This window comes from Acipenser ruthenus, chromosome 40 (genome assembly GCF_902713425.1).
Source record: "Acipenser ruthenus chromosome 40, fAciRut3.2 maternal haplotype, whole genome shotgun sequence".
NCBI lineage: Eukaryota > Metazoa > Chordata > Actinopteri > Acipenseriformes > Acipenseridae > Acipenser > Acipenser ruthenus.
Window position 1 is genome coordinate 9,982,701 of NC_081228.1, and position 27,396 is coordinate 10,010,096.

General features: G+C 44.9%; 1 protein-coding gene across 1 annotated transcript; it reads left to right on the forward strand.

Moving 5' to 3' along the window:
* The first annotated feature begins 118 nt into the window (after positions 1–118).
* Positions 119–17,293, forward strand: LOC131708096 (DELTA-sagatoxin-Srs1a-like). Its single transcript, XM_059010201.1, has 3 exons — positions 119–183; positions 8,746–8,935; positions 16,637–17,293. The coding sequence occupies exons 2-3, from the start codon at positions 8,781–8,783 to the stop codon at positions 17,049–17,051; spliced, it is 570 nt and encodes a 189-aa protein (XP_058866184.1). The 5' UTR covers positions 119–183; positions 8,746–8,780; the 3' UTR covers positions 17,052–17,293.
* The last annotated feature ends 10,103 nt before the right edge of the window (positions 17,294–27,396 follow it).

Here is a 27,396-nt window from a genome sequence, read left to right on the forward strand (position 1 = left end):
TCCTCAATTTACCAGTAAAATACATGCAGTATTCAGTATTCAGAGGAGTGGATTGGTGGATTGGTAACACCCTAAAACATGCAAAACTCCTCCGAGCTGTTTTAAGACTCAGCACAAGCCGGTGCTGAGAGTTATTCTCATCTGACAGATCCTGAAGCAGGTCAACAACTCGTCAGTTTCCAGGTCAGTGACTCTTTATTTAAATTGACCTTTTCATACCTGATAATCTTTCTCACATATAACAAATTGTACATTTTATTTGAGGAGATATTCTTTCAGAGAATAAAAGCTTAATGTACAGATCCAGACTGAAAGACAAAACTCAAAAGATAAATAATAAAAAAATAATTTTGTATTAGTTTATTTGTACAGTGCCCTGGTAGAATAAAATGAGCACCTATGTATGTGTGTGTGTGTGTGTGTGTGTAATATATATATATATATATATATATATATATATATATATATATATACACACACACACACACACACACTGCTGTGCAAAAGTCTCAGAAATTTTGCACATTTTCTGTTGGGGGGGGTTATACTACTATAGAATCAACCCACGCCATATACAGAACGTCATGTCACGTATATGTTTTAAATCAAATAAAACGTTTTACTTTTATTTTATTTTTTTGGACTCTTCTTGCATCCCCATAGGTGGCCAGCTGTATAACAGTCAAAGTTGTTATAATAGTGAAAATCCTTTTTGTAGCAAAGTGACCAGAACTGAACACAATATTCTAGATGAGGTCTTACTAATGCATTGTAAAGTTTTAACATTACTTCCCTTGATTTAAATTCAACACTTTTCACTATATTATCTGAGCATCTTGTAACTCCTGAATATGTCTATGACTTTTGCACTACAGTTACAGGTGCTCATTTTTATTCTATCAAAGAAAAAACATCAGGCTACTGTAAGGAGCTTTATCATTTAGCAGTATACAAAAATTACTATGGTAAATTAAATACCAAGAAAAAGAAATGTAAACAGAAAACTCAATTGGAAAATGATTTATTTCACAAAATGCCAACATTGCAACCCAGAAGTGACGTATTCAGTGTAAGCAACACAAGTCTCAGCTATACAACAAGAAGACTGTCTGCCAGACTTATGATAGTTGATACATTTGCCATAAACAACAGGGAACTTTAACAAAGTTTTTTATCATTGTACTTTTGCACCAACAGATAAAACAAACTAAAGTTTTTACTTATTCATATTGCAAATATTTGAATTATAACCTCTAAAAAGAAAAAAAATACAGCACGTTAAAAGTAGCTACAATAAAGACCGAAGGTAAAAAAACACATTATTTTAGCGTGAGCGTGACCGTGAGCGTGAGCATGACCGTGAGCGTGACCGTGACCGTGACCGTGAGTGTGAGCGTGACCGTGAATGTGAGCGTGACAGTGAGTGTGATCATGATTGTGACCGTGATCGTGATCGTGACCGTGAGCGTGAGTGTGAGCGTGACAGTGAGTGTGATCATGATTGTGACCGTGAGTGTGAGCGTGACCGTGAGCGTGAGCGTGAGCGTGACAGTGAGTGTGATCGTGATCGTGACCATGAGCGTGATCGTGATCGTGATCGTGACCGTGAGCGTGACCGTGAGCGTGACAGTGAGTGTGTTCGTGATCGTGACCATGAGCGTGATCGTGATCGTGATCGTGACCGTGAGCGTGACCGTGAGCGTGACAGTGAGTGTGTTCGTGATCGTGACCGTGAGCGTGACCATGATCATGACCGTGACCGCGAGCGTGACCGTGAGCGTGATCGTGATCGTGACCATGAGCGTGATCGTGATCGTGACCGTAAGCGTGAGCGTGAGCGTGACAGTGAGTGTGATCGTGATCGTGACCGTGAGCGTGATCGTGATCGTGACCGTGAGCGTGACCATGATCGTGATCGTGACCGTGAGCGTGACCATGATCGTGATCGTGATCGTGATCGTGACCGTGAGCGTGACCGTGAGCGTGACAGTGAGTGTGATCGTGATCGTGACCGTGAGCGTGACCATGGTCATGACCGTGACCGCGAGCGTGAGCGTGATCGTGACCATGAGCGTGATCGTGATCGTGACCGTAAGCGTGAGCGTGAGCGTGACAGTGAGTGTGATCGTGATCGTGACCGTGAGCGTGATCGTGATCGTGACCGTGAGCGTGACCATGATCGTGATCGTGATCGTGACCGTGAGCGTGACAGTGAGCGTGACCGTGAGCGTGACAGTGAGCGTGACCGTGAGTGTGAGCGTGACCGTGAGTGTGAGCGTGACCGTGATCGTGATCGTGACCGTGAGCGTGAGCTTGAGCGTGACAGTGAGTGTGATCATGATTGTGACCGTGAGCGTGATCGTGATCGTGACCGTGAGCGTGACCATGATCGTGATCGTGATCGTGACCGTGAGCGTGACCGTGAGCGTGACCATGATCATGACCGTGACCGCGAGCATGACCGTGAGCGTGATCGTGATCGTGACCGTGAGCGTGACCATGATCATGACCATGACCGCGAGCGTGACCGTGAGCGTGATCGTGATCGTGACCATGAGCGTGATCGTGATCGTGACCGTAAGCGTGAGCGTGAGCGTGACAGTGAGTGTGATCGTAATCGTGACCGCGAGCGTGATCGTGATCGTGACCGTGAGCGTGACCATGATCGTGATCGTGATCGTGATCGTGATCGTGATCGTGATCGTGACCGTGAGCGTGACCGTGAGCGTGACCGTGAGCGTGACAGTGAGTGTGACAGTGAGTGTGATCGTGATCGTGGTCGTGAGCGTGACCATGATCGTGATCGTGATCGTGATCGTGATCGTGAGCGTGATCGTGACCATGAGCGTGATCGTGATCGTGACCATGAGCGTGATCGTGATCGTGATCGTGACCGTAAGCGTGAGCGTGACAGTGAGTGTGATCGTGATCGTGACCGTGAGCATGATCGTGACCATGATCGTGAGCGTGACCATGATCGTGACCATGATCGTGATCGTGATCGTGATCGTGACCGTGAGCGTGAGTGTGATCGTGATCGTGACCGTGAGCGTGACCATGATCGTGAGCGTGACCATGATCGTGAGCGTGACCATGATCGTGATCGTGACCATGATCGTGACCATGATCGTGATCGTGATCGTGATCGTGACCGTGAGCGTGACAGTGAGCGTGAGAGTGACAGTGAGTGTGATCGTGATCGTGACCGTGAGCGTGACCATGATCGTGAGCGTGACCATGATCGTGAGCGTGACCATGATCGTGAGCGTGACCATGATCGTGATCGTGACCATGACCGTGACCGTGAGCGTGATCGTGACCGTGACCGTGAGTGTGAGCGTGACCGTGAATGTGAGCGTGACAGTGAGTGTGATCATGATTGTGACCGTGATCGTGATCGTGACCGTGAGCGTGAGTGTGAGCGTGACAGTGAGTGTGATCATGATTGTGACCGTGAGTGTGAGCGTGACCGTGAGCGTGAGCGTGAGCGTGACAGTGAGTGTGATCGTGATCGTGACCATGAGCGTGATCGTGATCGTGATCGTGACCGTGAGCGTGACCGTGAGCGTGACAGTGAGTGTGTTCGTGATCGTGACCATGAGCGTGATCGTGATCGTGATCGTGACCGTGAGCGTGACCGTGAGCGTGACAGTGAGTGTGTTCGTGATCGTGACCGTGAGCGTGACCATGATCATGACCGTGACCGCGAGCGTGACCGTGAGCGTGATCGTGATCGTGACCATGAGCGTGATCGTGATCGTGACCGTAAGCGTGAGCGTGAGCGTGACAGTGAGTGTGATCGTGATCGTGACCGTGAGCGTGATCGTGATCGTGACCGTGAGCGTGACCATGATCGTGATCGTGACCGTGAGCGTGACCATGATCGTGATCGTGATCGTGATCGTGACCGTGAGCGTGACCGTGAGCGTGACAGTGAGTGTGATCGTGATCGTGACCGTGAGCGTGACCATGGTCATGACCGTGACCGCGAGCGTGAGCGTGATCGTGACCATGAGCGTGATCGTGACCGTGACCGTGAGCGTGAGCGTGATCGTGATCGTGACCGTGACCGTGAGCGTGATCGTGACCGTGACCGTGAGCGTGACCGTGATCGTGATCGTGACCGTGATCGTGATCGTGATCGTGACCGTGACCGTGACCGTGAGCGTGAGAGTGACAGTGAGTGTGATCGTGACCGTGAGCGTGACCATGATCATGACCGTGACTGTGAGCGTGACCGTGAGCGTGATCGTGAGCGTGACCGTGAGCGTGACCGTGAGCGTGACCGTGATCGTGACCGTGAGCGTGACAGTGATCGTGACCGTGAGCGTGAGCGTGACCGTGAGCGTGATCGTGATCGTGACCGTGAGCGTGACCGTGAGCGTGACCGTGAGCGTGACCGTGAGCGTGACCGTGACCGTGACCGTGAGCGTGAGCGTGAGCGTGAGCGTGATCGTGAGCGTGATCGTGATCGTGATCGTGAGCGTGAGCGTGAGCGTGAGCGTGAGCGTGAGCGTGAGCGTGATCGTGAGCATGATCGTGAGCGTGACCGTGATCGTCAGCGTGATCGTGACCGTGAGCGTGATCGTGACCGTGAGTGTGACCGTGAGCGTGAGCGTGATCGTGACCGTGAGTGTGAGCGTGACCGTGAGCGTGAGCGTGAGCGTGATCGTGAGCATGATCGTGAGCGTGACCGTGACCGTGAGCGTGAGCGTGACCGTGAGCGTGAGCGTGAGCGTGACCGTGAGCGTGATCGTGATCGTGATCGTGATCGTGAGTGTGATCGTGATCGTGACCGTGAGCGTGAACGTGAGCGTGATCGTGAGCATGATCGTGAGCGTGACCGTGATCGTCAGCGTGATCGTGACCGTGAGCGTGATCGTGACCGTGAGTGTGACCGTGAGCGTGAGCGTGATCGTGACCGTGAGTGTGAGCGTGACCGTGAGCGTGATCGTGACCGTGACCGTGATCGTGACCGTGAGCGTGAGTGTGAGCGTGACCGTGAGCGTGAGCGTGATCGTGAGTGTGATCGTGAGCGTGAGCGTGAGCGTGAGCGTGAGCGTGACCTTGATCGTGACCGTGAGTGTGATCGTGATCGTGATCGTGACCGTGAGTGTGAGCGTGACCGTGAGCGTGACCGTGAGCGTGATCGTGAGTGTGATCGTGATCGTGACCGTGAGCGTGAGCGTGAGCGAGATCGTGATCGTGACCGTGATCGTGATCGTGATCGTGACCGTGAGTGTGAGCGTGACCGTGAGCGTGAGCGTGACCGTGAGCGTGAGCGTGATCGTGACCGTGAGCGTGACCGTGAGCGTGATCGTGAGCGTGAGCGTGATCGTGATCGTGACCGTGATCGTGACCGTGAGTGTGACCGTGACCGTGACCGTGAGCACGACCATGATCGTGACCGTGAGCGTGATCGTGACCGTGAGCGTGATCGTGATCGTGAGTGTGAGCGTGACCGTGAGCGTGAGCGTGACCGTGAGCGTGAGCGTGATCGTGACCGTGAGCGTGACCGTGAGCGTGATCGTGAGCGTGAGCGTGATCGTGACCGTGATCGTGACCGTGAGTGTGACCGTGACCGTGACCGTGAGCACGACCATGATCGTGACCGTGAGCGTGATCGTGACCGTGAGCGTGACCGTGAGCGTGATCGTGAGCGTGACCGTGAGCGTGAGCGTGATCGTGACCGTGAGCGTGAGTGTGAGCGTGACCGTGAGTGTGATCGTGATCGTGATCGTGATCGTGATCGTGAGCGTGAGCGTGAGCGTGATCGTGACCGTGACCGTGAGTGTGATAGTGATCGTGATCGTGACCGTGAGCGTGAGCGTGACCGTGACCGTGAGTGTGATCGTGATCGTGACCGTGACCGTGAGCGTGATCGTGATCGTGAGCGTGATCGTGATTGTGAGTGTGAGCGTGACCGTGAGCGTGAGCGTGTCCGTGATCGTGATCGTGATCGTGACCGTGAGTGTGATCGTGATCGTGATCGTGATCGTGATCGTGAGCGTGAGCGTGAGCGTGATCGTGACCGTGACCGTGAGTGTGATAGTGATCGTGATCGTGACCGTGAGCGTGAGCGTGACCGTGACCGTGAGCGTGATCGTGAGTGTGATCGTGATCGTGACCGTGACCGTGAGCGTGATCGTGACCGTGATCGTGAGCGTGAGCGTGATCGTGACCGTGATCGTGACCGTGAGTGTGACCGTGACCGTGACCGTGAGCACGACCATGATCGTGACCGTGAGCGTGATCGTGACCGTGAGCGTGATCGTGATCGTGAGTGTGAGCGTGACCGTGAGCGTGAGCGTGACCGTGAGCGTGAGCGTGATCGTGACCGTGAGCGTGACCGTGAGCGTGAGCGTGAGCGTGATCGTGACCGTGATCGTGACCGTGAGTGTGACCGTGACCGTGACCGTGAGCACGACCATGATCGTGACCGTGAGCGTGATCGTGACCGTGAGCGTGACCGTGAGCGTGATCGTGAGCGTGACCGTGAGCGTGAGCGTGATCGTGACCGTGAGCGTGAGTGTGAGCGTGACCGTGAGCGTGAGCGTGACCGTGAGCGTGATCGTGACCGTGATCGTGAGTGTGATCGTGATCGTGACCATGAGCGTGAGCGTGATCGTGACCGTGATCGTGACCGTGACCGTGAGTGTGATAGTGATCGTGATCGTGACCGTGAGCGTGAGCGTGACCGTGACCGTGAGCATGATCGTGAGCGTGAGCGTGATCGTGATCGTGACCGTGACCGTGAGTGTGATAGTGATCGTGATCGTGACCGTGAGCGTGAGCGTGACCGTGATCGTGACCGTGACCGTGAGCGTGATCGTGACCGTGATCGTGACCGTGACCGTGAGTGTGATCGTGATCGTGATCGTGACCGTGAGTGTGATCGTGATCGTGATCGTGACCGTGACCGTGAGCGTGATCGTGATCGTGAGCGTGATCGTGAGTGTGATCGTGACCGTGAGCGTGATCGTGACCGTGAGTGTGATCGTGATCGTGATCGTGACCGTGAGTGTGATCGTGATCGTGATCGTGATCGTGATCGTGAGCGTGAGCGTGATCGTGACCGTGAGCGTGATCGTGACCGTGACCGTGATCGTGACCGTGACCGTGAGCGTGATCGTGATCGTGATCGTGAGTGTGATCGTGATCGTGATCGTGACCGTGATCGTGACCGTGAGCGTGATCGTGACCGTGAGTGTGATCGTGATCGTGACAGTGACCGTGAGCGTGATCGTGACCGTGACCGTGATCGTGACCGTGAGTGTGATCGTGATCGTGATCGTGACCGTGAGTGTGATCGTGATCGTGATCGTGATCGTGATCGTGAGCGTGAGCGTGAGCGTGATCGTGACCGTGACCGTGAGTGTGATAGTGATCGTGATCGTGACCGTGAGCGTGAGCGTGACCGTGACCGTGAGTGTGATCGTGATCGTGACCGTGACCGTGAGCGTGATCGTGATCGTGAGCGTGATCGTGATTGTGAGTGTGAGCGTGACCGTGAGCGTGAGCGTGTCCGTGATCGTGATCGTGATCGTGACCGTGAGTGTGATCGTGATCGTGATCGTGATCGTGATCGTGAGCGTGAGCGTGAGCGTGATCGTGACCGTGACCGTGAGTGTGATAGTGATCGTGATCGTGACCGTGAGCGTGAGCGTGACCGTGACCGTGAGCGTGATCGTGAGTGTGATCGTGATCGTGACCGTGACCGTGAGCGTGATCGTGACCGTGATCGTGACCGTGACCGTGAGTGTGATCGTGATCGTGATCGTGACCGTGAGTGTGATCGTGACCGTGAGCGTGATCGTGACCGTGAGTGTGATCGTGATCGTGACCGTGACCGTGAGCGTGATCGTGATCGTGAGCGTGATCGTGATTGTGAGTGTGAGCGTGACCGTGAGCGTGAGCGTGTCCGTGAGCGTAACCGTGAGCATGACCGTGAGTGTGAGTGTGACCGTGAGTGTGAGCATGAGCGAACGCTACTGTTGCAATTAAGTGAAAAGCATTTAAATTGCTAACTTGTCCAGTGTATCTCTTAATTGTAAGAGTTATAGTCTGATAAAATATCAAACTCTTATTTTTATGCTACTGTATTATATTGTCAAATTTATACTAAACATATTACCAGACTGTAAACTTGTTTTAATAATTAAAAATACAGTCACACCAGTCATTTTTATGCTTCACAGTCATTTACCGCAATTCAGTATATGCAGTGTACAGTATATTCAGTATATAAGGTTACTTGCTGAAAATCAGTTTATAAAGTGTGACCGTATATTGCATTTAAGTCATTTGTTGGAATTCAGTTTATGTGATCACATCAGTTATTTTGAAGGAAATTGACTGGCTACTCTGCTGCCAGTCATTTGACCGTTAAATTTGTTTTTTTTTGTTTGTTTTTTTACATTGTATGTCATGGAGCTGAAGAGGTTAAATCAATTTAGCTTTGAGTTCAAATGCACAGAACAATAAATGTTATTTATAGAGTAGCACAAGTTAGTAAAAATGACATATAGTCACAGATTCATACATTTATTTATTTATTTTATCTGCCATTATTGGATAGGTCATTATTGAAAATGAGAATTTGTTCTCAATTGACTCATCTGGCTAAATAAAGGTATTACAGCAAGCAAAAGCACTCACAAGATAACATTCCAAAGCATCTTCTCTCTCTCTCTCTCTCTCTCTCTCTCTCTCTCATTATATTGACAATATTACTTTTAATTTCAGTGGAGGGAGCCAGCTGAAAAATAATCCCATTGAAAATGGAGGCAGCAGTTCCAATAGTAACTGCGATCATCGCTGGAGCCTCGCTGGCAGGCACTACCGTTGAGCAAATGTCCACAAATATAAACACTGAACGGAATGTTGCTATTCAAATTTCCAACTACAGCAAAAAATATATCTTAAGAAATCCAAGGTGAGTACAAGAATGAGAAATGATTATTTCCACCAGGGGTGTCTGGTCTCTTTGGTTTATGCTCCTCTCGCAGACAAAGGCTGCACATTTATGGATGCGCCAGCAAAGTGGCCGTAGCTGTTGTTCATACTTTAATTGCACCGCATTGCAAAGATGGGCGTCAGTCCCCTCAATCGCCAGAGATTCCAAAGGGGCTAATTTCACACATTAATACCGGTGTCGTAGGGAAAAAGTAGATTGGGGAAAAAGTGGATCACGCAAGCGCAGTAAGGTAAAAGGAAGGCGCGGCAGCTGTTTGATTAAAGGGGAAGTTAACTACAATCAGCATTTTCTATCTGCTCATTTTATTTGCCAGATCGTATGGTACTGTGTTCACACACTACTTTCTTTATTTTATTTATTTGAACAGGAATTGTGTCATGTACCTAGGTTGGGAAATAAAATGTGTTTATTTATTTATTTTTTTAAACATAAGACATTTGCATAACATGTCAGGTTTTGTAAATGTGGTTTTGCCTTACAACTATAAAGCATAACACAAAAGAGAGATCATACAATGTGTATGTGTATGTATGTATATATACAGTGCCTATAGAAAGTCTACACCCCCTTTCAAAATGATCACCTTTTGTTGCCTTATACCATTCGGTCTATCTTGGTTGGTTTAAAATCGTGCTGATATACATACTGTGTATAATGCTGTATGATCTCTCTTTCTCACTAATGTGTACATTATATCTGTCTTGTTTGGTTTTGAACTACAGGAACTCTTGTTTTTATTGAATTAATGTATTGTTTCTTTCCAAACTTGTAATTAAAATACATACTCCATGCTATCAATTGTGTAAAACGAACGCAGGCCCCTGTTTGTTTTCTGAACTAATTATACAAAGTACTGTCTGTAAAAATTAACGAAATAACAAAGCACTTAATAATAATAATAATAATAATAATAATAATAATAATAATAATAATAATACAAGTGCATCATGTGACTGCTGTGCATCGTGGCCTAAGTTAGTTACCACAGCATGCATGGAGCTCAATTTTGTCCATGACTGAAATCGTGTTTTGATTTTTTGACAGTCGCTCTCATACCTATCCTTATAGTAGGCTACTGCCTACATGTTAAATATCTAACAAAAACTTCTCGAGTTGCAATAAAGTTTGTTAAACAGACAAATTACATTTACAAAATTTATTTTAAATGATGTATTTATTGTTAATGTCTATTATAGCATTCCCTTATCTATCGTTATACTGTCAAAGACCCCCAATCTACTTATTTATATATTTATACAAAATCCATTTCAAAAGTATTTATTTTGTGTTGCTATATGCGATCTACTAATTCCCTAGATGTACAGCGATCTATGCGCAAACCTTACAAACCATGGAACCTCACCAGAAATTTGTGTATGTGGCAACGAAAATGATTTTCGTTATTTCAGAATGACTGGTGAGAGGTCTGACCACCTACGGAAAAGAGTGGAACCTTTGCTACAACACAGCAATACACACACGATGCCAGTGACACCTGCAGAACAACTGGCAGTCATGCTGCGTATATTTGCAATTTCTTAAAAAATCTGCTCCATCGCACTTCACTGGCTTGCCACAAATATTGCCTTTTCTTTCTCCATATTTAGAGATGTGCTATGCTCGGCTTATCCTAACCACAGAGCTTAATTAGACTCCTATGAGTATTATATCATGGAATTGTCTGTCAGATACGGAGGGACTATGTACTTTGAATATCATAAAACGTTCTCAGCAAAAGCAGCAGCCACATTGACAATCATCTAATCAATTGGGCTCCAGATCCCGATTTATTTAACCACATTTTCAGCGGCCTCAGAGCTAACGCATGTGGGGTCTGCGCTTCCACGGGTCTTCCCTCTGCCCTAAGACTGCTATAGCATCTACTTCTAAAGCAGCACCTGGTATTACCGCTAATTCTTCAAGCAGAGCTTCCTTTCCCAATCCAATACATTCATCAGCTCTACCCGATCAATCCACAAGACAAGACAAATACGGGCGCAGAATTAGATTCGCAGGAGGAAGACAAATTTGTAACAACTTCAACACCGGTTTCTGTTCAAATAGGCAATGTCATTTCATTCATATGTGTGGCAATTGTGGAAATGCTCACGCCAACTGAGTCTGCCCTTTAAATTGCAAGTGACTTTCTCCGATGCTCATAGTCTCCACTCCCATTAACATTCCAGCTTTATATTAAAAAAACATCATCCTGATATCAATTTCACGAATTACTTAACTGATGTTTATCAACCAGTCTCAATCTTCATTCTGCTAATCAAGATTCAGAGACAGTTCAATTTCTCATTAAATAAAATGTAAAACGGATTTATTGTTGCACTTTTTAGCTCCTCCTTTTCCAGTCTATAGAATTAATCTTATTGGCATAGCAACTGGGGGGGGGGGGGAGACAACCCACAATTAGAAAACGTGCTCTGCTTTCATTGCTGGGTCACTTCAATTTTGCAATTCGCATTATTCCCTAATGGAGGACATTTATATCTCGTCTACTTGCTCTGGCATCAACAGGGAGGCTTTTACCCACTCCCTGCTGTCTCACACCATCAATTTTCTAATGTAAATACGCAACCTACTGGGCATATGTAATAATGCAGATGATGCTCTTGTTTACTGATATCCAAATTTCACAGATTGATTCCTACAGCACTTGCTCCTTCTACCAGATCTACTTGCTCTACAGGTTGGGCTTGTTATGTAATCTTCTGCTCTCAAAATAGGATCAATCCTACTTCTTTCAACCAGAATTGGATCATGGCTTTTATAGTTCATGCAAAGGATTCTCTGCACCTGGCACCAGCTACAATTAAAACCTGTCTGTCAGGAATTCAACAATAATTTCGCTTGATGTCAATTTTTTCTCCAACTTTACTATCAATCCCAGCCATTCGTCTCCTCCTGCAAGGAATTTCCAAGAACTCGCTGGCTGCTTCTACCACTCGCTTGCCTATCTCGGTTATCATTCTTGGCAGCATGATTTCAATTCTTCGACAAGGCTGTTTTCTCCAGTTGATGACCTAACAATGGAAGCATTACGTCTTTCTGCATTTTTTGTTTTTTGAAATGTTCTGAATATCAGTCCCTTCTATTATCAGCGACCTTACTCATATTCTCGATTCTCATTTTATTCTCTTTCTATGCATTTAAAAAACTGATCAGCTTCGGCAAGGACAATGTATTCAACTTCAAATTCAAGTTTTTTTTTTCCTTCCCACTGTGCAGAGGGTCTTCACATAGTCAGTAGGGTTCAGTTACTAACCCCTGTGTCAAGTTAAGGGTTTTTAAAAGAGCAGTACACTTTTATTCCTGGCTAACATCCTTGAGCCTGTGCTCCACTCTGGCATACGCTATGCGCTGCCATGCTGTGTGACTGCACGCGGTCCAGGACCAGGTTATCGCTGCTCTGCCCAGTACTGCTTTCCTGATTGCCTACCGCAGCCACTCGAGCCTGTGTATCCACCCCGGTATATGCTCACTCAGTGTCCTTGGTGCATCTGCAACCTTGATGCCTGAGTGCATCAATACGCAGCGTTGGGAGCCCCTGGCCAGACAGCAAGCTCAAGCCCTCGCTGTGGCCCCAGCTCAGCCGATAATGCCCGGAGCTGACCCCGCCTGTACCGGTGGTCGCCCCCGATGTTACAGAACCGGATTTCAGCTTTGCTGAGGAGGACCATTATGCAATTAAGTTGCGGCCTCATGAAAAAGTGGCTCCATCCTTCAAAAGCAGCCCCTACCTCCCCTGATCATTACTTTGGACCAGCGGTTGAGGAATTGCTGCAGCGCTCCCACCGAAAACGCAGCACCTCGGCAGGTAGAGAACAAGACACTGGCGTCCGCTGTACTCGGCAGGCGGTCCAGCCCGGCGAATGGTTTATCACACTGGACCGAAAGAACGCAGATTCCACGTTCCTATGGGTCCAGCACACAGGAAGTATCTCTGCTCCGCCTTACAGGAGAGCATCCTGAGTTTTCCGTGCTGTGATTCGACCTCTCCTTAGTCCCCCCGCACATTTTCGAAGTGGCTGGATGCCATCCTCGCTCCCTTGCGGCTGCAAGTGATCAGGGTGATAAATTACCTGGATGACTGGTTGATTTGAATAGTCGCAGGAAGGAGCAGTGGCACACATAGCTATTTGTCATGAAGCATCTGTTTGATGCTGGGTCTCACCCTCATCGATGCCAGAGCTAATTAATAGCAAGCCTACCTGTCGGACGACAGAGTAGCTGCCATTTGCAACTGTTGGATTGGAGTGATACACAACCGTCAATTGGTGATGACAGACGCACCCAACTCTGGTTGGGGGGGCGGTCTGGGCAGGTAGCGGAGTTCACGGACCCTGGTCAGATTGCTGGACATCCCTGCACATGAATGGGTGGAGCTGAAAGTAGCCCACGAGTGTCCTAAAGCGTTTTTGTTTGCTTTCCCGCCTGTACCGCTGCTCCCGACTTTTCTCGAAAAGTCTGTTTAGAGAAAGCGTCAGTTCTCCTAGTGGTCCCCAAGTTGTTGGTTTTCGACTCTGTGCCAGCTGTTGCATGGCCAGCCCTGTGAGATCCACTTTGTTGGCACCCGGAACCAGGTAGGTTCCGGCTATGAGTCTGGCCCCTGAAAGGGAGTGCTGACTAGCCTTAGGGCTGTTAGTCGCAGTTGTGGAAATGATGCAGAGCGCTAGGGCAGACTCCACTAGGTCCTTGTATACCCATAAGTGGAAGTATTTTCAAGCTTGGTTTCTGACTACGAACCATGACCTCATTACTTACCCTATGCCAGTCATCCTGCAGTTTCTGTAAGAACTGCTGGATGCTGAAAGGTCACCTTCCGCCTTGAAGGTGTATTTAGCAGCTATCTCTGCTTGCCATGCCCCCGTAGATTCTATGTCTCTGGATGCGCATTTTTTAGCTACCCGTTTCCTTAAAGGCGCACAGCGATTACGCCCTCCTAGGAGGACTGTTCTCCCCGAATGGAGCCTTAATATTGTACTGGAGGCTATCACGAAGTCCCTGTTTGAGCTCTTACACTCCATAGAGCTGAAGTACCTGTCAACGAAGACAGCCTTCCTCTTAGCTATCACATCGGCAGATCACTGAGCTGCAGGCGCTGTCTGTACACAGCTGCTGCATGTGTATTTGGGAGGATGGCAACAGGGTGTCGCTGCGCACCAACCCCGCTTTCCTCCCCAAGGTGATTACAGCCTTCCAGATTAAACCATCTGTGGAATGGGAGTCCTTTCATCTGCCTCCGTTTGCTTCAACGACGGAAGAGATATTGAATTTCCTCTACCCAGTGCGGGCATTGATATGCTACATGCTTAGGACAAGAGCTCTGTGTCAATCTGACCAGATCTTTGTCTGTCACGGGACACGGACCCTAGGACAGCCCCTCTCTAAGCAGCGTCTGTCACACTGGATTGTGGACACAGTCTCGACTGCGTATGATGGTGCTGGCTTGCCCCCTCTGGGTAGGGTAGCCGCACACTCAACTAGAGGGTTGGCTACATCTTGGGCCCTTTTCAAGGGTGCCTTAATGTCTGACATTTGTACTGCTGCATTTTCACCACAGGAGAGCCACATGCAGCTCGCGAGACGCCAGTTGGCCACCCCTGCTCGAAAGGATTAAGCGGTTATAATAACTAATGGATGGATGGACTTATTATAGTGCATGATATAATGTTCTAGTTTAAGCCCATTTATCTTTCGCCATCAACCAGTTTCAATGGTGAATGTTAGTTTTCATAGGGTTGCATCACAATAACCATTTAAACGTAATGTTATTTGGATGCAAACCATATTCAGTCTGGCTTTAGGCAGAGTCATACTACTGTGACTTTGAAAGTAATGGATGAAACAAGGCTGGTATTGTTCTAAATTCTAAATTGCCTTCTGGTTGAGTGTGTGTGTTTGTGTGTGTGAATGTGTGTGTGTGAGTGCTCTGCCACAATGCTATTCTTACTTTTGCAATATAAAATAGTCTATTGAACTCATTTGTATATTAAAAATATGTTTAGGTTAATATAAGTTACTCATTTTTGTTTTCATGAATGTAGCCAAAGAGTTGCCCTTCACTGGATCAAATGTTTTCAACACAAACAATTCTGAATGTAACTATGTTCACTGTTTAGTGATTGTGTTTCATTCTAGGAAACACATTGTCCAGGTCAAGTGTTCCATCTAGTGGTGAAAATTAGTAATTTGCTGACTTTCAGTAAAAAAAAAGAATATTTGGCACTTTTATGGACATTACAACTTTCAGAGAGGTCAGAGAAGATGGGTAAAGACATTTTTTTCATAGAGCACACATGACTTTCTATATGTGTTCAATAGAAACTATAGCTCTATCTGCAATCCCTGAGGAGCTACGAGCCAGTTTTTGAATTTTGACACTTAGGAAAGATCAGAGGACACGGGTGATAGCATTTTTTATAGCTCACCTATGACATACTATACATGTTCAATATGAACCGTGGCCTTAACGGCACTCCTTAAGGTATTATTAGCAGTAATTGTCACGTTTGACCTCTAGGAGAGGTCAGAGGTCACGGGCGATGACATTTTTTCATAGACTACACATGACTTTCTATTCGTGTTCAATAATAACTGTGGCCCTATCGGCATTCCCTAAGGAGTTAAAATTTCAACGTAAATTCCAATATGGCCGCCGCACCATGTGAGCAATCTGTTTCAATCTTCAGCGGTTATTACTTTCCAATGGTCTGTGCAATTGTGTTGACATTGAAGAGCATAAGTGCGATGGTGTTCTTGTTATGGGTTGCAAAAGTTTTTTTTTTACAATTATCAATATGGCCGCCAAACCATGTGACCAAAACGTGTCATTTTCATATTACCAGTACGTCACACGAGTCTCTATGGTCTTATAAAGTTTCATGACTGTAGTGTATTGCACCTTGGATTTATGCACGAATGTATGAAAATAGAGCCGTCGTGAAATGGTTATTTGAGAACCGTGGCCATGTTTTTTAACAAAAAATCTTGCATTGAACAAGCGTAAGAAAGGACCTTGCCGTGAGCATGCGTGCCAATTTAGGTGTCGATTGACCTTGCGGTTTAAGACAAGAAGGTGTTTGAATATTTGGGGCCAATATAGCGTAGCGGGCAAAGTAATTGTTCAATCGACCTTGATTGAAAATATGTTTTTTGTAGGCCATTGCTGCACTATCTGCTGCCATTGTCACAGTTCCACCTTAGTCGTTTTTAATGGCAAGGGTTTTTAAAAATTCCCAAAGTTTCCATGAGATCCAATATGGTGGTCGAACCATGGGACTTTGATTCGGGGACGCCAGTCTGGTTATCTGCATGTAGCCAGCTACCTACATACTCGATTTTATGAGCCTACGATGAGGTTTGGGAAGAAAGCAAAATAACAATAATAATAATAATAATAATAATCCTAACAAAAACAATAGGCTTTCCCAGCCAATGGCTTGGAAGCCTAATATGAAGAAGTAGAATCCAAACAGAAACAATAGGCTTCATGCTATTCTGGCCAGGAAGCCTAATTAAGAAGGTACATTTACATATTAAATACATTTAAGGGGAATTTACACAGGATTGGTTTAAACAGCTAACTATTTGTAACTATTTGCTGATCTGTAGCACTAATGTTACTATTCTCCTGTTTTTTTCACTCAGAGTCTTCACTTCCAGTGGATACCCTCACAATCCTCCTCAGCCTACAATCAGAAAAGAGACACGGGAAGGCTGTTCATTCACCAAAAACCCTGATAAACTATTGGGTTGTGTCGGTGTCTTGACATATGATGTGTCTGAAAATAATAAAAGCAAGGCTCTTAGCCGTTTTGCCATAATGTTTTCTGTACCTTACGATTACACCAAGTATGAAAATTGGTTCTCTATTGGGCTCTTTGATAGTGAGCGTTCATGTGATGAATCTCTGTTCAATCTGATGTATTATGAAAAAGGGAGCTTTGTCAGAGACAATGCATCATCCACAGAGATGAAGTATGAAGGGGAACTTTCAATTGTTAAGGGAACAATGTCTCCTCGAGCCAAGTCAATAATGAAAGTAGAAATATGGGACAAGTGATCCAGTTCTTCACATAATCACTGCATGTAGTCAACTGTGCCAAACACATGCCTAAGTTTGAACTGAGTTTGAATTCTTTCCACAGCATAATGCTTCATTGATTTCACTTTCTGTCACTGAGTACCTTAAAATAACTTAAATAATTGAATACACTGCTTGAAGTCATTAGGGATAGACATGTTTGTTCCTTTCATTTTGTGGCTTTATGACTAAAAGGTTTATGATTAAAAATAAACATAACATGCTCATTTAAAAGTTGAACTTTGTGATTTTTTTTTAACTGGAATTTTGTGGAACTTTCAATTTATTTAAGAACATAACATTACAAATCATTTGTCCCATGTTGCTTGTTTGGTTGCTACAGTGGGTACCATGGATAAAGCACTCCACACCCAGTGTAATGATTGAGTCACAAACATTGAGTCATGTCGAGTCTTTGACATACCAAGCTTGAGTGCAGTTGAGTCACCTATCTGGATTAAGTTGATTAAAGTAATTAGTTCTGGCAGTTAAAGACATATTTATTTTCAGGAGATTAGCAAGGTACAAGTAAAAAGAAAATATCTAAAAAATGCAAAATTGAGACGCACAATAACATGGTCATCCCTTCCTTTCTAATGTTCACCATCAAAGGTCCACAGTTTCTACTGTGTTTTGTCTCTCCATTTCAGTGAATGATGATTATTTGGCCTATTTTAAGCAGATATAATCATTGAAGCAATTCCCCTATATAAATGTGCTATGGTTACCATCATGCTTTTTGCCTAAGGTACATAATAACTTATTAGACACTCCAGGGTGCCCCATTTTGGCAGGCATAGGTGTCCTGTAAAGGATTAATTAGAGGGAAACTACATACTTCCTGTCTAATGGCTTTAGAGATGATGTTCTTCCGGGAGTCAAGGGTTTCAATAAAAGTTACCACGCTGTATTGCAACCTGGTGTCTGTCTCCACGTTTATAAGATAAACGTACATGGTGTCAGAAGTTAAAAACATCGGAAAAATCGAAATTCTGATTCCGAGAACAGTCCTCTTGCTCTGTGAGTGCAACTAAGGTTGAAATGAAAATTAAACACAACAGTCTCATGTGCATGCATGAAAGTTTGCAAGACCAGTATGTGTGCATTGCTTCTGTATAGAGTAGCTGGAGACAAGAGAGCCTGCAGCAGGTGTGCTACGTGACCTCCCCAGAGTTGGCTGCCTGCCAAGAGCAAAGCCGCTGAAAAGAAAAACAAGTTGGTTGCCAGAAAAGTAACATGTTAGCTACTGAAAAAAGGAGATTTGCTTGCCTGCTAGGAAACTGACACAAAAAAAGCAATGGCATCTACAGCAGTACAAATTTAAGTATGAACCAGTGAAAAAAGCCTTTGAACAGCACTGCATGGGGAAACACAATGTTATTATTATTTAGATTTTTATATAGCGCTTTTATCCAAAACGCTTTACAATGATTAATGAATTAGATGTAAAGCAGTACAATTGGATGAAGGGGAGTGGAAGAGTATGGGGCAGCAGTTATTAGTGCATTGGGATATTAGCCAGCACCAGTGCTTCATTTGTAAATCACAAGGTGCCGGAGCTCAATGTGAACAGGAGAGAGCGGATGTAAGAGGGGGAGCAGAGGTACTGGAACGCTTAAGTATATAACGCTTAACATCAATGGAACGCATTTTCAACACATTTCCAAGCCACCACTGTAGATAACATGCTAACAACGTAACACAACATTTTTTTTTAATTAGTAATTTCAAATTTGAAATTGTTCAGTAGTCCAAACGGTCGGCAGCACCGGAGTTTCGTTACCCAGATTCATTTCTTCACTTGATAAATCATATGGTGCATCCCGCTCCTCATTTTCCATAGCCTGTTAGCCAGACAATCGTCGCAACCACATCAGCAGCACAACTCACACCTGCCTGCTGCACGGGTAGGGTTGCCACCTTTTCCACAGACCAAACCCAGACATATTTCTCAGTCAGCCTAGCTCTATCAAAACTGCAGTATACTGTAATACAGTTTAACACAATACCACCAGATCTCGGTACAAATCAATAGTCATGCCGTATACACAGTATTGTGCTCTTAATATTTCAAGCAATTGGACTTGCAAGCCAGAAAAATAGTAGCTATATCATGGTAGGCTAGAGGCTAATCTTACCTGAGACAAGTAGCTGTGGTGATGAGTAATGCTGTAGTAAATCAATGCCATTTCTGAAGCGACGATCCTGTCTATGTGTGTTTTTTTTTTACAAATAATTTCTGAGTCTGAAAAGCTTTACTAACTGCAGTACACTTTAACGACAGGCATTTGCTAGCTCTCAGTTTTAAAACTTAACGAAGGTTCATTAACATAACACAGTGCAATCATCACAGTATCATGTAGGAATTGCAGGACAGTATTGTTCCGGGTGAAAACTTAAACAATAAAGCCGAAACTAAAATGCTTTAAATTTAAAACTGGTTAATAGACTAGCAAGCACTGGCAAAATCAGATCTTTTATATGGTGCAGAACTAATTTATTTTAACATTTTGTTTCGGGTCTTTGTGATACCTGCACGGTGGATAGTAGTGTCTACACGTATCGACAATAACAATCCAAAGAAAATTTGCATCATTGTTACAGATTTTCTAACAAGTCTTACATAAACAATTTTGGCTGCTACTTAATTAAGCCCTTGAAAATAATAATAATAATAATAATAATAATAATAATAATAATAATAATAATAATAATAATAACACACAAAACTGATTAACCTACAAGTACCACAGTAGCAGGAGCAGTTTATACAGCCTCAGAGTTTCTGATGGCATCACAAATTCCACATTTCCTAAATCCATTGATGGAAATGTCCAGTTTTTTTTTCTTTAAGCAAATTGGCTTCATCACTCATTGCCATTCTCATATTCACTTTGACATCTGACACATTCTTTCCCTTGCCCAGCACTGTCAGAGGGCAGGATTGCACACTGTATGCCACACTCTGATTGGTGGAAGTATTATCGATGATCCAATCCAAACTGCCAATAAAGACTCAATGAATTCCACTCCAAAATGTCCCGTTATATACGGTATGTCAAAGAAAATATTAAAGGAAGGTTGGTGTTTTTTATACGTTTCACTTAAAGCCGGACATTAGGGCGTTTGTGTTTGTTAATTCCTGCCAACTGGACACAGATGCCAATTCCCGGACTGTCCAGTCAAACCCGGACAGGTGGCAACCCTATGCACGGCGCTTTCTTCATTTCTAGTTTGTTTTGACACGGTTCAGGTTCACCATCAGAAATTTTTCTGGTAGTTTTGCCTTTTGGCAATTTTTACACAAACAGGGTTGCAATTTCATAAATTAGGGTTGCAATCATTTCACAATCAGACAAGGTGAGGCGAGCAGTGATGACGTGATGACACTGGGAGCTCTGGGAGCACTGAATGAGGGTATGATTTTGCCTCCCTGGCGCATCAGCACACACAACGGCTGCGATGCTGGCTCCGGGGATCAACCACAGTGCGGCCTCCCCAGCGCATCAGTATGACAACCGTCTGGACTGAGCTAAGTAGGGTACATCTGTGGGGTCTTCAAGTGGGCACATTCCATCCTCAGTGTTTCGTCAACTAGCCCACGACACCTCAAGAGGGCTCGACGGTGATTCTGGCGTCCCAGCATCACCCCCCTCCGTCCCCCACTCAACTCAGCCCAGCTTACTTACCTGTACATCAGCGTTTCTTTCTTTCTATTGTGCTTGAGATCCCCAGCCAGAATCTTTCCGTCTCAACCACAGCCAGTTGCTGCTCCTCTCTGCTGCTTCAAATAAGTTCTTCACTGTGCGACGCAACTCTTGGCCACTGAATCCGACGTCTCTGAGAAACCGGGTTGTGGAGTGTGCCACAAATCCTCGACAACCCACTTCCACTGGGTAAACCCGGACTCTCCATCCTCGCTGTTCCGCTTCAGTGGCTAGTTGAGCATACCGCAGTTTCTTCCTCTCGTAAGCCTCATCTACAGCATCCTCCCATGGCACTGTTAACTCTACCAGGTGAACAAGGCGTGCTGATCCAGACCACAAGACAATATCTGGTTGAAGGTTAGTGGTGGCAATCTCAGGTGGAAAAATAAGCCGTTGACCAACATCTGCCAGCATTTTCCAGTCTCTAGCAGCTTCCAGTTGTCCTGGGCAAGGATTGGTTTTAACACCTTTTTCTTGGTGGTTGCTCTCCTGGGCGGAGAAATGTTGTATTTTGTGTGTAATGTTTTGATGGAACAGGTGGCAACTTATTGGTCATGTTACGCTTGTCTTCCAATGCTAAGGCCAAACATCGCAGCACCTGGTCATGGCACCAAGTAAACCATCCTTGGCTAGAGCCACCTTACATCCTGTCAAAATGTGCCTTAATGTTGCAGGTGATGGACACAAAGGACATGAGGGATCCTCTCCTACCCAGAGGTTTAGGTTCTGTGGTGATGGGAGAACATCATATGTTGACCTGATGAGGAATCTGCCAACAATGTAGATGCAATAGGGTTGAAGACTAAGAAGGGAAATAAGCTTCAGAAAAACTATGGCAAACCTCACAACAAGACAGGCTCTACACAGGCAGTAAAAGATTGTGGGCACTGTGGTAGTGGTAGAAAACACCAATGGAAAGACTGTCCAGCCAGGGAAGTGAATGTCGTAAATGCCATAAGAAGGGACACTTTGCAGTAGCATGCCGTTCTGCTCGTGCATTGTACACCGTTACACAACAGACAGGACCTAAATGGAATGACAATGATTTTGCATTTCTTGGTGAAGTAGCAACAGAGACTGTTGAAAGTTTTCTTGAATGGAGACACGCTGGAATTTAAGCTTGACACAGGAGCTGCTGTGATCGCGATCCCTGCGGAAAAGTTTAAACAGGGGCGAGATGACAAGCTGATGGAACCAAACAAGGTCCTGTATGGGACAAAAAACAATATATTGGATGTTCAAGGGTGCTTTAAGAGCATGTTAGCCACAAAAGGGAACAGTGCTGCCCAAGACGTCTGTGTGGTTTCCGGACTGTCAAAACCACTGCTTGGCCTGCTGGCAATTGAAGCACTACACTTAGTGCACAGAATTCATGAAGTGATGGAGCTTCAGGAGAATTTCCTTACCACCTACCCATCAGTGTTTAACGGACTGGGAAAGCTCAGAGAGCCCTACAAAACAGAGCTTTATAAGGGTGCAGCACCTTATGCTCTGTCCACACCGAGAAGCAAAGTCTGTGATTAACTTGATCGCATGGAGAGTTTGGGTGTGATATATGAAGCGACAAAGCCCACAGCATGGTGCGCAGGTATGGTGGTGGTACACAAAGTTAATGGCAAGATCAGAATCTGTGTCGACCTCATTCACCTGAACACATGGATGAGAGGACAACACCATATCCTGCCAATCTACTCGAAGAAAGGATCCTCGAGGAGGTTCAGAAGCATTTAAATTAGAAAGGAAGGGGGGAGAAATCAACAAAAAAGCGGAAGGGAGACCACATCAAAACAAGGGCAACAACTCAGGTAAGATAGCCATTAAATGTATTTATCTAAATGCTAGAAGTCTCAGAAACAAAATGGTAGAACTTGAAGCTACTGCAATAACTAAGTAACTCCGATGTGATAGGTGTTACAGAAACTTGGTTATCCGAGAGTGATGGAGACGAATATAATATTAGTGGGTATACACTCTATAGGAAAGACAGGCAGGACAGAAGAGGCAATGACATTAGAAATGCGTGCAGAAACGGAGAAGCCATATTAATGGGGGATTTCAACTTCCCCCATATAAAATGGGAAAACTCGGTGGGGAGCACGACAGGCGAGATTGAAATGGTGGAAATGACAAACGACTGCTTCCTAACGCAATTTGTCAAGGCACCGGCTAGAGGGGAGGCATGCCTTGATTTAGTCTTTTCAAATAACGAATACAGAATAACTAAAACAGAGGTCAGAGAATCACCGGCAAACTCAGACCACAACATGGTCTCATTTGAAGTGATTTTTAAAACCCCAAAAGTAATGACTAAAGCTAAGGTTTACAATTTTAGAAAAGCAAACTATGAAGGTATGAAACAGAGACTAACAGAAGTAGATTGGAGTAAAATAGAGAAAACTTCCACAGAAAAAAGGATGGCTGTTTTTTAAAAATGTAGTACTAGAGGTGAAAAAAACTATTACATCCCAAAAATAGACAAATCTAAATCTAAAACAAAATGGCCAAAATGGTTTCATAGATCAATTAAAAAGGCACTTTACAGAGCGTTTAAAAGGGACCAAAAACAAAGTATGCAGAAAGAGTACTTGGAACTGCAAACGCAAGTCAAAAAGGAAGTTAGAAAGGCCAACAGAGAGATAGAAATCAATATTGCTAAGGGGGCTAAAACCAATTCCAAAATGTTTTTCCAATATTATAACAGCAAGAGAACATTCAAAGAGGGGGTAAAATGTCTAAGAGAAACAAATGGCAAAATCATAGATGAAGAAAAATAAACAGCAAATATATTAAATGATTACTTGTCAATATAATTACTTGTCAGAAATTTTTACAAATCCAGTTTTAAATAACTTCAGCATAACAGAGGCAGAAGTGTTAAAGGGAATAGGAGCTCTTAAAATAAACTGTTAGGATGTAATTGCAAATGTAAAACAATTTGTATGCATTTAAATAAAACACAATATACAGTATTATTATTTTCATTGCGTTCTTAAGAAAAAGTCCCGCTTTACTCCACAATTCCTTTAAAACACGTTCACTTGTTAAAAGTTGTATTTATATAAAGGGATGGGACGTGAACCATCACATAAACAAATCCCCTGGGCCAGATGAGATCCTCCCAATAGTACTCAAAGAAATGAAAGAAGTTATTTACAAACCGCTAACCAAGATCATGCAACAGTCTCTTGACATGGGTTGTACCGACAGACTGGAAAATTGCAAACGTAATACCGATCCACAAAAAGGGAGACAAAACCCAACCAGGTAACTACAGATCAATAAGCCTGACTTCTATTATATGGAAACTATAATAAGATCCATAATGGAAAATTACCTATATGGTAACAGTATCCTGGGAACAGATTGTGTCTAACTAACCTACTTGATTTTTTGAGGATGCAACATCGACAATGGATAACTGCAAAGCATACGAGATGGCTTATTTAGATTTCCAGAAAGCTTTTGACAAAGTCCTGCATAAAAGATTAATTCTCAAACTGAATGCAGTAGGGATTCAAGGAAATGCATGTACATGGATTAGAGAGTGGTTAACATGTAGAAAACAGAAAGTACTGATTAGAGGAGAAACATCAAAATGTATTGAGGTAGCCAGGGGTGTACCACAGGGATCAGTATTAGGTCCCCTGCTATTCCTAATCTACATTAATGATTTAGATTCTGGTATAGTAAGCAAACTTGTTAAATTTGCAGACGACACAAAAACAGGAGGAGTGGCAAACACTGTTGCAGCAGCAAAGGTCATTCAAAATGATCTAGACAGCATTCAGAACTGGGCAGACACATGGAAAATGAAATTTAATAGAGAAAAGAGTAAAGTTTTGCATGCAGGCAATAAAAATGTGCATTATAAATATCACATGGGAGATACTGAAATTGAAGATGGAATCTGTGAAAAGATCTAGGAGTATATGTGGAAGTTATAAAAAGGCCAATAAGATGCTCGGCTATACAGTGAAAAGTGTTGAATTTAACACTAGAACCGCCCTATCTGTTTTTTTAACGTTTTTTGCCATTGAAATTTAAATATCTCCATGTATGTGAATATCCTGAGCATGTCCGTTCTTAAGTGTTACTAAATATTTGAAATAAAAACCCATACGGCGTTTCAGCTGCAGAATCGTAAAAATAAATACGTTATAAGCACTTGCTTCTTCAACCACCAGACTCGCCTTTTAGTCGGCATATTGAAATCAATACAATATAGCCGACAATTTAGTCTGGGCTTTGTAGTACAATCAAAGTCACTTTGAAAGAACGTATTATAATCTTGTCAAGTGCTGAAACAATGAGTGTGCACAGGTGTAAAAAAATTTAAAAAATGTGCTTATTCTGAGCTCTCTGCACAAATCAGTGACCATTAGGACTGATGCTAAACGAAAGCGAATACGGTGTTTCTGCTATGAAAAAGATCCTTTGCTTTCAGCCTTGGTAGGACATTGAGCTGGTAAGTACTTTCTTTCTGAGAATCACTTACACGATTACACTGTTGTACTTGTTTTAGCTTTTAAAGCTTGGGAAGCTGGCTATTGCCCCTTCCCTGAGTTGATTCAGTGTTTGCTTAGCGATTAATATATGTTATATTTGTAACAGGGGGAGACCTGTGCTGACTCTTCTGATGTGTTCATAGTGCTGCAGGGAGAGGGCAAGCAGCCCGTCAGTACCCGCCTGTCAGTCATGGCAGTGACACGGAGAGGTGGGAGAGTGGGTGTGCGGGCTTTCCTTTTCTCTGAGTTGAGAGGCGGGTCTTGGGGGAATTGCTGGCCCTATAAGTTAACATTCTTCTGTTCCCTCAGGTCTGCCCTCCGAGACGTAAACGGTGTGCGGAAGCGCTGGAGTAAAGGCTGCGGGGACGGAAATCCCCACAAGAAATAAATAAACAAATAAATAAAAGAATTAGTGGTAGCGGAGAAAAACCTTGGGCAGCCCCGGCAAAGAGTGTATAGCAGGCTGAGGGAGCCGCTAGTGTAGGACGGAGACCCGGGCCGTGCGGGTAGCGACGGTTGGTAGTTTTGTTTACTGTGTTTTACTTTCCCTGTTCCTTTCGCCTTTTGATTAGTGTTTTGTTTGAAACTCTGTATCCTGTACCGCCCCCGGTATAGTTGTGGCTCTGTCGCTACCATAGTTGGTACGGCAGACCACAGACAATAGCGCCCTCTGCGGGCTGAAAAGAAATTAAGCTCCCATAATAAAACTGGGCACCTGTGCGGTGTTCCTGAACTACTTCTCTGTGTCCTGTGTGTCAGTGAATTACCCACCACCCTTCCACAATATTATATTTACATTCTCACGCTTTGCATTGGCCTCTCAGCCGCCCATCTTTTTTACATATTAATATTATTTAATATTAATACTGTTATTGTTGGTTTCGATTGTTTTTGGTCTGTTTCTCCCTTCTTAGGCCGCTCAGATTAGTGCAGCCTCAGTCTCGCGTGTCAGCTAGACCTAGGGTGAGAGCTCAGTTTTCAGCCAACCCAGTAATTTCACCCGTGGCCTTTTCTGGCCATGTGGCTGTTATTAGCTTGCTATTAGCTTGCTGCTAGCTTGCTGTTTAGTGAAATTTCGCTGTTTTTTGGCTGCTGCACCCCTGCAAAAAATAAAAAATAAAAGAGAGCTATACATAATATATATTATTGTAATTGAGTATCAGTCAGGTTGTGGACTGCACAACATTACTGCAAGCAGGAAAGTATTGCACCAGCACCTCAGACTTTGTCTGTGTATTTTAAACACCTGAACCATATTTTTTTGAAATATTGAGCACATCCCCAGCATGTAGCGACTCTGCTTGGCAGGTCTGCTGACGCTCAGGCATCTTTGTGCTTAGTGCTTTGGCACCCTTGGGTGATTAACACTTTGTCACTTGGCACTCTGGCACTCTCCATGTTCTGTGCTTTGGGGCTTTGGTGCTTGGTGTTCGTCGGCTTGGTGTTTGTGCTTAGCGCTTTGGTGCTCAACGCTTCGGTGCTCAACATTTCGGCGTCTTGGTGCTCAGCGCTCAGCTTCGGCCGCACTACGCAGAGTGTTGGTACTCGGTACATGGGGCATGCTCGGCACTTCAGCGCTCGGTACACGAATATTCGGCGCTTTGACGCCTGGTGTACGCCCTCGGCGCTTCGGCATTCGGTGTACGCATTATCGCCGCTTCGGCGCTTGGCGCATGGGAGTTAATCAAACATGCCAAAGTGTATCTGGTCCTGCTGCTTGATGATCATCTCTAAATCCTGCTTTCCAGAACCAGAAGGACACTTGAGCTGGATGCCTCTGGGCATGCCCATGGCCACCAGCCTCCCTTCACTCAGCGCTTTGTAGGAGCACCTGCCAGAGGTTCCATTTGCGACTCCTAATAGATAACACAGCAGTAAACATGTTTTATTGTAAAACACTTTAAGTTTGCAGACTATGTATTTAATTATTTCAGAACATGTTCAATCTGTTGTATGAATACATTCATTTTTAATTCACTTACAGTGCAAATTGTAGTATAATAGACCCAACACAAAATGAAGGGAAAATCCATATAAATGTGTTGTTTCAGGCACGGACTTCACTATTATTAAGATGTGTGTAAACAATCATTTTTTGGTAATGATCAGTTT

Excerpts from the sequence above, each read along its gene's own strand:
- LOC131708096 (XM_059010201.1), top strand. The coding sequence starts at position 8,781 with ATGGAGGCAGCAGTTCCAATAGTAACTGCGATCATCGCTGGAGCCTCG. Across the intron at positions 8,936-16,636 it reads TATATCTTAAGAAATCCAAG|AGTCTTCACTTCCAGTGGAT; the intron begins GTGAGTACAAGA and ends TTTTTCACTCAG.